Here is a 12,329-nt window from a genome sequence, read left to right as displayed (position 1 = left end):
AGCATGTGTTTTCCTATTTAGTAATGAGCAAAAAATTTTATAAAATATACTGAACTCAAGCATCTAGATTACAGAATAAAACAATGAGCATAATAGAATAAAATAAACTGTTAAACATAGTGTGCATTTGCAACAGATTAAATAAAAATAAAACAAGTTTTGAATATATCACAGCATAAGCGCACTTGAAACCTAATTAGATCTTAAGAAGTCACTGGACTGTCAAAATAAGCTGCTGAAACCATTTCCCACAAAAAAATTAAACACATTTTCATCACTTAATTAAAGCTGTCTAGCCAAGTGAAGGAATATCTGCTACAACATTCCCACTCATCTTTCAGAATGCAGACAATTATACTTCCCATCTCAGTACTCAAGTCTAATTGGTTTCCCTGATTATCATCACAAATGTTACCTTGTTCATACAGCACTTCACAACTAACAAATTAATTGTTTTACTCATTATATACTCAACATACACACACACACACACGTCTTGCTGAATACTCAAGCCCTGCCTCAAAATCTCCTTCACCTCTTTATTTGACTTATCTCATTTATATTTCCTACCATTTCTTTCATCCCCTCTCTAAATTACTTTTACCTTCATGACACTATACTGACTTAATTTATATAGTCCTTATCTTTGTATCCATATTTACATGTCACACTGAGCTCCAAACACTTGACACCTCTACCTCATGTAGCCCCCATGTAACATTAAAATATATCTTATTACCCCATACAAAGCATTGTCATACCACTATACTATATTACATTCTTCTTTTGCTGTACTATACATAAGAAGCTTTTAAAATAACTTACAATAAGGGTGATCTTCATCTGAGCACGCTTTATGGGCTTTTCACTAGGTGTTTTGGTGGTCTACCTCTTTTCACGTTTGTTGACACAGTGTAACAGAGAAGGCATAACTGGTTCACCACTTTTGTGTCACTTGGGGAGGTGTTGCACAAACACAGTGTGCTGGACTTTCCACATTTGCCACCAGCACCTGGTGTGAGAATACTTACTAGAGATGTATATTTTTGTTTGGGCAGAATTTCTAAAGTTCCTTAAATCTGAATATTCAGAAACATTTAAAGATGTACCTTATTTAGTGTTAACAATAAATGATTCTTAATAAAAAATGATCAAGTACAGTAGACCCTCTCATGAATGAGTTTACATTCCTGAAAAATCAGCCCCTTATGAAAAATAACGTGTGTAAAAAGTAAGGAACAAAAAACATATAGGAACATAGGTCATATAGCATTTTAGAAAAGAAGCAAAGTACATGAGATATGATATAGGGCATACAGTAGTTTGTCAGTTAGTAGACTTCTGGATGAGCGTGTTTTTTTAGAGGGTGAAAGATATCACATCATTATTTATTAATAGTTACAGTGAGAGCAAGGGGCTAGTAACCCCTTCTCTGTATATATTACTAAATTTAAGGCTTTAGATTTTTCTTTACTGGGCCACCCGCCTTGGTGGGATACATTGTATGTTGAGAAGAAGCAGTAGTAGTAGTATTTACACAGTAGGTAAAAGAATTTTGCACCAGATTACAGAGAATGTCATCAATGGATGAGAGCAACATAGGAAGTTAATAAATTAAAGAGGAGATGGTTAGGGTAAGATGTGAAGAGTGATTATTTAGAGAAAGGTGGGCTAGAAAGATACACAGGTATTGAGGAAATCACACAGAATAGGACAGGTATGGATGGGTATGTGTGGGAAGAACAGTGATTCATAGGAAAAAAAAACAGAAACTATTTAAATGCAGAAGGTGATGAATAGTTTCCTCTCTGACCCTCAACCTAAATTTACAGTGGGTGGGGACACTTCATCACATTAACACAACCTTTACATGCATAAATGTATTCTGCGATATTAGAATTTATATGCCAGTCTCAAAACTGTCATCCACATGCTGCTCAAAAATTTCCTATTACCATGCATGTGTAATGGTACTTAAATGCCTTAATAACTACGACATTTTAATCACCTCTTCTGATACGCATGAAGCAGGGAAGGAAGAATTCTATATTCCCTTCCACAGGAGATAAGAGGAAATAAACAGAACAAGAACTATAAAGAAAATAGAAGAAAACCCAGAGGGGTATGTATATATATGCTTGTACATGTATGTGTAGTGTGACCTAAGTGTAAGTAGAAGTAGCAAGATGTACCTGAAATCTTGCATGTTTATGAGACAGAAAAAAGGGACACCAGCAATCCTACCATCATGTACAACAATTACAGGCTTTCGTTTTACACTCACTTGGCAGGACGGTAGTACCTCCCTGGGCGGTTGCTGTCTACCAACCTACTACCTAGAGAGTTTCATTTATACCTCGAAAATGTCTCACTGACTGGCTTAAAATTATCAATGCTGGTGTACAGTAACTTGGGCAAGGTTCACATAAGTACTGGCATATGCAGGCTTCCTGTGATCAACATTATGTACACACTATCCACAATAATAATCCTGACCTGCCTCCATTATAAAAAGTATAAAGCGGTACAGATTCATATTGTGTATTTGATGCTTTACTTCATTTGAATATTTTCTGGAGGTATCTGTCAACTGGGAGTTAATATAAGAAACTGCAGTATGTGTCACCTCTTGATGGAGTGCAATGGACAAGTGTAGTAGTAGCAGCAGCAACACACAGCAAGAGGCATTTTTGAGCTTCCCCAGTGCTCAGATTTCAGCCCAAAGCTGGGATGTGGTTCCAAAAAGACCCTGCAGTGCTTGCTGCCTTTGCACCTCCTGACATCGTCTGCTGCTATGTAGCTGCCACACCCTTCGAGCCCAGTGTAGGTGGGGTTTGTGGCAACCCAAGGTGCCTAGCTTCTCCCTCCGAGCCCCGTAGGTGCAGGGAATGGGGCTAGGCCTGGTGGTCCCAGACAATGAGGAGGTACTTATACCTCTTCCCATGGCAGACATTGGTCTGAGACACTCCCACAACAGGGAACCAAGGCCGGGCCACCTCTTGGAAAAAGCTTAGGCCAGGCGATTATACTGGCAAATCTACAGCAAGAAAGTATCACCTCTCAGTGCAACTGCATATGGTAGTGAGATAAAGTGTTGTTACATTGCTCTACCCCCAAATGCCCAAAATATTTAGTGCTGTGTAGTGCCAAGTAGATAAATATGGGTCACTCAAAGATAAATAGTGAGGAAAGAGCCCTATATTACGTGGCTTGGCGACAAGAAAAAATCACCATAAAGGAAGTTTGTCACCTTACTGGTTGAGCAAGGTAAGTCCAGTATAATGGTGTTACTTACCGCCACCCATGGCCTCCCACCTGACATCATTCCAACTACAAAACCTCATACCAGACAGCCAAGGAGTACATCTAAACACACAAATACCATTCTATGCAGAGAACTACATTAAATTTGTATTTAACTGCATCACAGCTCAAAGCAATGCATCCTGAACTGGTGACCTCTCAATTCAGTGCATCCATTTCTGTCTGCAAAAAGACCTCTGCCTGCCAAGTCATAATTCTGCAAGGAAATCACTACTCACACCCTATATGAAGAAGTAACACCCGCATTTTTCCAGGAAAATGCACAATGGAATGTTGATGAATGGAAAGTCATGTAGCCAGATGAATCCACATTTCAGAACATTCAAGGTTATCAAAGGAGGTTGAGGCACCCCTCCTCCATAAGCAGGTATGACCCTGAATACACAGTGAACACTGTAAAGCACCCATAATCTGTCATGGTTTGGGGTTTACTTGGTCAACGGGGGGGGTTTTGTAGTTTGTTTCCTTCCCCAAAGCATTACATTGAATGCCAACTGATACATTGCCATTCACAGCTGCACCCCCTTTATACATAATAGCGCCTCTGTCACAAGGCCAAAAAAGTAACCAAGTGGCTTGCCGAGAAAAATGTTGAAGTTTTACAGTGGCCAGGGAACAGTCCAGACCTCAATCCTATTGAGAATGCCTGGAATATCATGAAAAAGACAGAATCCTGCCACATTTCATCCATGTTGTGCCTACAGCAGGAGTTCAAGGACATTCGGATCAACAAGTTAGCCACTGATTACTTCTGGAATCTGAGTGAAAGCATACCCAAAGGGGGATTATTATTATTATTATTGTGATTTTACACTCTTTTGGTTTTGCTTTCTTATTTTATCCATAATAAAGGTGTTAATAATTTTCATTCGTTGAAGATATTCTTATCCATAGCCCCGTGAGACATTTGTAATACATAACCTTGAAGGCTTGCTGTGTCCCCCTTTCGTTCTATCCACTGCCTCCTGTACTTCCCCCACACTCAAAATATATTGTAAGTACACTGTAACAAGTATTACAGTTTTTCTTCTATAATGTTTATATTGTTGCTTCTTAATGGTTTTCATAATAATAAAGGAAAGGTTTGGATTGTTTTTGTGGACACTGTATAATGTTATTTATAAAAAAAAAATAGTTTTTCATGTTTTAAAACATTTAATATTTGTCAAGAAGACATGCCGAAGTTCAAAAGTCTACTGAGGTAGTACAGTTGGAAGGAACAAATGTTAGACAACAGAATGATAGAGATGCATGAGCATTAAATGGGGTAAGAGTACTAGAGACAGACATCAATTAATATTACGAGTCTCAAGAGACTGGGAAAAGGAGGTAAACAGGTTTGACTCATGGAAGAGGAGTGCATCTCTAATTCCTTGAATCAAGAGGCCTTCACTGGCATCAATGGCCCTTCCCTCCCATACCCACTAGAATGGGGACAGACAACAAACAATGGGTAGATGTGTGAATGAGTTGCTACTAAATAGAGTTTTATAAATAATATTACCAGAAAAATTAACATGAATTTTGAGCAGTAGAAGTGTTTTGAGAGAGAGGATGGATGAAAGAGTAAATGGAGAGGAAAGCACAGTTGGAGAATCAACTTAATACAGTGAATAATGATGATATGTTCTAGCAGTATGCAAGAAGCTGCTCACTTAACTCACTGTATGTATGTTGAGGATACACGTGAGTGAGCTGTGGGGCTGCTCTGAGTTTGCAGCACACCATTTCTATGGGAAAGGAGGTACAGGATAGAGGTACAGATAATAATTGCGACTTATAATTACCAGGGCTAACTCTACCTGAAGGCTGAAAAAAATGCTACAGCTTTAGGCCTGTCATGTTTTTCAATGCTAATTTATTGAAAAGTAATAAAGTGAACCTGAAGCCATGGCAAATTTTTGCCTGATTATCTTTAGTAATTGCAATGTACAAACTGATGGGATTTGAGCCAATCAATAGTTTCTCCAAACCCAAAACATTTTTTTTCTTATGAATGTCAATATTAACCTAATTAAAGAAAATATTTCAAGAGATATGGTCTCTGAAACACAAAATGACCTAAAATTTGAAACAATATTTATATTTATATTTATATTTATTTGTAGAACCTCTATTTGCAAGTTCTAAATAGCAAGTTCAACTATATAAGAACACAAGAACACAAGAAAGGAGGAACACTGCAGCAGGCCTGTTGGCCCATACTAGGCAGGTCCTTTACAGTAAAAGGACACAAGTGCAACTAATGTGACATTTTATTGTGGCAATGTTTCGCTCTCCAGGAGCTTTGTCAAGCCGATACCAAATAAAAAAAGATAGCCTGTTTTATATAATACTTTTGGAACTTCATTTTTATCAGCCTTAGGCTTCTCAAAACCTTAAACTGGCCCTGATAATTACCACTAAAGAAATTAATAAGTTTTATCAAATATTGTCCAAATATGATATATTGTACTGCTGTAATAATTACATATTATACAGTAAGTGAACCCTCAATTAATGGACCTCAGTTTAACAGACTGGAAATTCAGGACAAAATGTGATAGCCAACTTAACACAATTGTTACAGCCACAGAAAAAATAATCTCATCTATATCCACTACAATCACTATTACCGGCTACCTGCCTTTCCCTATTAAGCTATTAAAATGAGGGTTTGCTCAATGTCTCAATTTGTTTTCCCTAAGAAAATTATATACTATATATCTTTTCTCTAGGTAGTTAGTTAGTTTAATATCCTTATTATGCACCCCATACCCATCCTGTGGGCAGTAGTCACAAGATTACAAAGGAACATAATGGGTCCAGGGACTGGACCCCATCTCTAGGTAGTAGGCTGGTAAATAGCAACTGCCCAGGGAGGTACTACCGTCCTGCCAAATGAGTGTAAAACAAAAGCCTGTAATTGTTTTACATGATGGTAGGATTGCTGGTGTCTTTTGTCTGTCTCATAAACATGCAAGATTTCAGGTACGTCTTGCTACTTCTACTTACACTTAGGTCACACTACACATACATGTACAAGCATATATATACACACCCCTCTGGGTTTTCTTCTATTTTCTTTCTAGTTCTTGTTCTTGTTTATTTCCTATCTCCATGAGGAAGTGGAACAGAATTCTTCCTCCATAAGCCATGCATGTTGTAAGAGGTGACTAAAATGCCAGGAGCAAGGGGTTAGTAACCCCTTCTCCTGTATAAATTACTAAATTTAAAAAGAGAAACTTTCATTTTTCTTTTGGGCCATCTTGCCTTGGTGGAATATGGCCAGTTTGTTGAAAAAAAAAAATCTTTTCTACTCTTCAATTACTGGATTTTCATGTAGGACAATTACTATAATGACTAAATGAATATGAGCAAATTTAGGTTATCTGAGCTTAACTTCTATCACTGGAAGATAATGTGTATCATAGGTTTTCCATTATTAGCATAACGTACAATGCTGAATCAGAATTACAGTAAAAGCTAAAGGCAACACACAACCAAGATTTAATGTTATCATTAGTAATCAGTAAGAAACAAACTATCATTGACATCACTGGTAACTGATATAAAAATCAAGTCAGATTAAGGTATGTAACATGCATCACAAGACTCACAAAACTGTAATGACACGATTGCAAACAAACCATGGTACAGGCGGGAATTGAACTCTTGGTTAGTGAGCTGTAAAACTCCAGCTGGCTACAAAAAGATTAAGCCAACTAAGTATATTTTTACACCATAGGAAGGTTAGCATAGGCACCAATGTGACCACAAATGAAAGTTTTTACAGATGAGTCTCCTGCCAGTGTGGCCATGACGAATTGTAGCTCAGATCCTCTCAAAGCTGTCATCATGACTCACGAAATCATAATGACATGATTGCAAACAAACCATGGTATGGGAGGGAACTGAACTCACGGCTAGTAAGTCATAAAACTCCAGACTAATGCGTTAGCCAGCTGGTCCAGTGGCTAACGCGTCTGTCTGGAATTTTATGACTCACTAGCCGTAATTTTAATTCCCACCCATATCGTGGTTTGCTTTCATGCATCACAAGTTCAAATATATTACTGTTAGTGGAGGGTGAAATTAAATTTTTAATATATCAATTATGCTTGATGAAGGAAAGTCATAAAATTAAAACTAATAACACAGACCAACAAACATTTCAGTTCACATTTAAAAACATGCTTCTAATTCAGTTTTGGATGCTGAATTTAAATGTGGGCTTAGTTTTGCTCCAATGCATATGATTTCTGTGATATGGAACCCTGTGGTGAATGATTTCACCAACTACCACAGAGAAGAGATATCAGGGAAACCTGATAATCAGTTTGATAGCTGACTACTGCTAGGTACTGGTGCAGAAGAGTTATAGTGAACACAAGTGAAAAAGCCTGAAAATTGTGATGAGTTTGTATAACTATGGAAATTTTTGTTATGCATATACTGTATATACAGGTCCACATTCCTTTATCCGAAATTCTGAAATTCAAAAAGTTCCAAAAACCGAAGTTTATTCATGCAATGTAGAGCATCAGTCACTGACGGCCAGAGTGGCAGGCATCAGTTGTGTCTCAGCGCTTGTTGTGTTCACACGTGCGTCTGCTGTTCGCTGATATTTTGTTTTTGCTCTTTATTTTGTGACTGTGTTTAATTTCACTGTGAAAATGTCAAAAAGAACTACTGATACCCCTATGGGTGACAGTGAGAAAAAGAAATGGTAGCATCTGACGTTATCAATAACGCAGAAAGTAGAGTTACTGCAGAAGCTTGAGCATGGTGTTAGAATATGGTGTTAGAACTACCGCTGTTTATGATTTAAAGAAACGGTGTTAAATACAAATAAGCATGAGAATAGTAGTGATGATGATGACGATGATGACATTGTGAACATAGGTGAAAAAGTCCCCATAGATGATATGGTGAAAATGAGTGATCAATTAAGTCTTTAAAAACACCGTCTGACATAGTGCTGCTTCGTCACTTGAGAATCATGTTCCTGGTCTATAATTATCCCATTATTTCATTTATCAATATATTACTCTATAAATAAACCATAGTAGTATTTGTAGTCTTCATTTACCTCACTTAGAGTGAGTATTCATACATTTTTGCTGCAGTGTTAATGTTTGATTATGGGGTGCTGCCCTAGACCCCAGCTTCATTCTGAAATTCAAAAAATTCTGAAATTCTTAACACTACTGGCCCCATGGGTTTTGATAAAGGAATGTGTACCTGTATAATGCATTTAAATATTAAATTTTGTCACTATCATCATATACACCAAACTTAATATTTTTCTTTCTTTCTTTCAACAAACCGGCCGCATCCCACCAAGGCAAGGTGGCCCAAAAGGAAAAACGAAAGTTTCTCCTTTTACACCCAGTAATATATACAGGAGAAGGGGCCACCAGCCCCCTGCTCCTGGCATTTCAGTCGCCTCCCACAACACGCACGGCCTACGGAGGAAGAACTCTGTTCCACTTCCCCATGGAGGTAAAAGGAAACAAACAAGAACAAGAACTAGAAAGAAAACAGAAGAAAACCCAGAGAGGTGTGTATACATATGCTTGTACATGCATGTGTGTTGTAACCCAAGTGTAAGTAGAAGTAGCAAGACGCACCCGAAACCCTGCATGTCTATGAGACAGAAAAAAAAAGACACCAGCAATCCCACCATCGTGCAAAACAACCACAGGCTTCCGTTTTACACTCACCTGGCCGGACGGCAGCACCTCCCCGGGCGGCTGCTGTCTACCAACTTACTACCTAGAACCATAACAATATCCTTCATAATACATTCGATGGGTATCAAGAGTTTTCCTACTCCCACAGCCAGACTCTGGGCTGGGCTTGTCTGGTACCACAAAACCTACAAGCAATGTAGACTCCCTCACACTATAATAAAACTCTACAACATCTGTGAACTTACCAAGTATTTTGATGCATGACGAATCTGCTCATATTCTTCTTTGACCCCTATTGGCTCTTTAATCCAGGTAAAATTTTCCAAGCAGAGGTCCTTAATTTCATGTCGAGACACTGAGAAAGAAAAGTGATGTGTTAAATGATCACTCTACCGAAGAAAGCAAGCTTTCACACAAAACCTTTTAATTAAAATATAATTGAGAATGCCATACAGGAGTGTCCAATTTTTTCCCTGCTTTTCCACACCACTTCTAAACTCATTAGGGACCCCTGATGTCTAAATGTCAGTTTTTGGGAACCATGTTCTGGAAATGGAAGATATAGTGCCTGCTCTCAGAAAAATAAAACTAATATAATTAAATGAAGTGCTAAACCCAAAAGGGTCATACATGCTAAAGGAGGGATATGCTAAAGAAGGAATATGCAGAGGTTAGGAGAGAGTGAGAGGCAGGAGTATCCAAGGGTAAGTGTTAGTGAGGGGTAGGGAAGAGTGAGAGGTAAATTATAGTCAAAGTTGGTGCAATATGTTAGTTTCTGTTAAAATGTCTGTGTGTGTCTGCATCAAAGGTGGGAGTTTCAGCAAGGGTATCAGCTAGTGTGTGTGTTGGGCCAGTGGAGACATTGGAAGTGTATTCTGTGTGCCTGCTGATAGACAGGATAATCAATTAAGGTACAGTGAACTGATAATGCAACTTCATAGTTCACAGAGCAGTGCCAGACATTTTTCCAGGAGGTGTCTACGAGTGAGGCACAAGTGGCCGATATGTAGGTGGGGAAAGTGGTCTCTCCCAAATAAGACATCAGTGGAAAGAAGACAGCCAGAAACCTGAGTGTGTTTCAAAAGAAAAAAATGACTAAGGTCTAACACATATCATCATTGTCGCCAGTGGTTTCAGAGCTATCGAGAGATCACTGAAAAATAGTCTGAGAGAGGAATACCCCTTTGAGAATTGGGAGGGCATGAATAGCTGACCAAGCAGCTGAATCTACCTGTTTGTTACCCCAAACTCTTGAAAGAATTTGTAATGTGGTGGTTTGGTGGGTGATCTGAATGTGAGGTTCATGCACCTTAGAAAGGACAGCTAAGAAATGAATGAACCTCAATGTGTTTCCTTTTCTTCAATCACCTTGCCTTGGTGGGAATTGGCCAATATGGTAAATAAAATACTGTATGAACAGTAATGTACTTATTTTAACTAAACTAATTGACCAGCTACTATGTTTCTATGAAGAAGTAAAATACTTACTGTAATCTTCAATCTCCACTTTTGATCGCAGTTTCTTCCCGGTAGGAGAATAATAATAAATATCAGCTTTAGTTCCACTCTTATGTGGATCAACAGTTGCCCGATAAACAATCTCACGCTTCCATCCTTAAAAATTAAAACAAAATTTACTTATTTCAGCACATAAAAAATTACTCATGGCAATTTGACATATAATGCATACAGTAATGATACTTGCCTTATAAACAAGAAAAGAATGAGTTTTAAGTGGAAGTTAATGTGAAAGGTATACTGAATGTTGTGAGTCATGACTTTTATTTCTCAATATGGCGTTTACGTATAAAGAAGATATATAGATAACCTAAATAAAGCAATATACATGAGGAATAAAAAATGGGAATGGTGTTGGAGACTGGCAATGCAGTACATTTAAACATACACCAGAAGAATTACAGCAGAATGTAATATTTAATAGGAGCAAATGTTCCCGAAAACAAATATCCCAGTACAGCCATATGCAGCTTCACGACATTTTGGCCAACATTAAATTCACCTTTACGCCACTTTTCTAGAGCAAATTTCAGTTCAGTGAACATCATTACGTCTGACTTTACATTACTCAGTAACATCATCTACGTCATAATATTTTTAACTGTGTTCATTATTCTTTAAATAATATGACTAAAATGTCTTTTTAGTGTTCTTTACAGTTTAGCAATAGTTACATTCTTTTGTGAGTTATTTAAGATAGTTTTATGGTGTATGTCATCACTTTAAGTTATTTTAAAGGCATTTTGTCCAGTTTACACAAAAAACTGGGTTACAACATTGCTCTTGGAACCAATTAATGATGCAGGGCGGGGTATGATTGTACTTATTCTCCAGATTAAATAATGGCTATATCCAGATTGGACTCTTGTCTGCTGCTCCATTTCAAAATCTGAACTCTTGAATGTTGAAGAGTTCACCATTTACCATACTATATTTCTTTCTTTCTTTCAACACACAGGCCGTATCCCACCGAAGCAGGGTGGCCCAAAAACAAAAACAAAAATTTCTCTATATAAATTTAGTAATGTGTACAGGAGAAGGGCTTACTACCCCCTCACTCCCAGCATTTTAGTCACCTCTTATGATACACAACCATACTATATATTAAAACTAATAGAACAACAATTACCTTTTTCAAATGCCTTCATACAGTCTTCCAAACTGAATGGTTTTCTACTATATTTTTTGGGGGGTCGAGGGATGCACAGGACTGAAGTCAACATAGACAGCTTTTTCAGAGACTTTTCATCAGGGGTTAATGGGGAATTCCTTCCCAACGAAGCTGAAAAATAAATTAGACTTAAAAGGTTTTCAAATTTAAAAATTTGGTGGGAGATGGCCAGTGTGTTAAAAAAAAAAAAGTTTTTGATCAACTTTAAAACTTATTAGTAATGTTGTGCACTGTCCTGGAATATGTTAACTGTGACAACCAACAAAGGCACCACTTTAAAGGTGATATCCTTATAATTAAGTAGCATGTGTTAAGCTGCTTGCCAACACTTCTTTCGCCAGGCAGGAATACCTACATTTTATGATTATCACCTCTATGGCATTTTCTTTTATGTATTTTTTTTTTCAACAAGTCAGCCGTCTCCCACCGAGGCATGGTGACCCCAAAAGAAAGAAAATCCCCAAAAAGAAAATACTTTCATCATCATTCAACACTTTCACCTCACTCACACATAATCACTGTTTTTACAGAGGTGCTCAGAACACAACAGTTTAGAAGCATATATGTATAAAGATACACAACATATCCTTCCAAACTGCTAATATCCCGAAACCCCTCCTTTAGAGTGCAAGCATTGTGCT

At 37.7% G+C, this 12,329-nt stretch overlaps 1 protein-coding gene across 1 annotated transcript in view; it reads right to left on the bottom strand.

The window, feature by feature from the left end:
* Positions 1-12,329, bottom strand: part of LOC128702010 (myb-like protein X) — a 53,646-nt gene that overhangs the window by 30,868 nt on the left and 10,449 nt on the right. Inside the window, 5 exon segments of the mRNA XM_070091707.1 lie at positions 2,497-2,590; positions 4,989-5,054; positions 9,245-9,354; positions 10,488-10,613; positions 11,647-11,799. Of these exon segments, the coding sequence (XP_069947808.1) occupies positions 2,497-2,590; positions 4,989-5,054; positions 9,245-9,354; positions 10,488-10,613; positions 11,647-11,799 (549 nt within the window).

The sequence above is a fragment of the Cherax quadricarinatus genome, chromosome 37 (genome assembly GCF_038502225.1).
Source record: "Cherax quadricarinatus isolate ZL_2023a chromosome 37, ASM3850222v1, whole genome shotgun sequence".
Taxonomy (NCBI): Eukaryota; Metazoa; Arthropoda; class Malacostraca; order Decapoda; family Parastacidae; genus Cherax; species Cherax quadricarinatus.
Note: the sequence above shows the minus strand (reverse complement) of the source record. Positions and strands in the feature narration are given on the sequence as shown.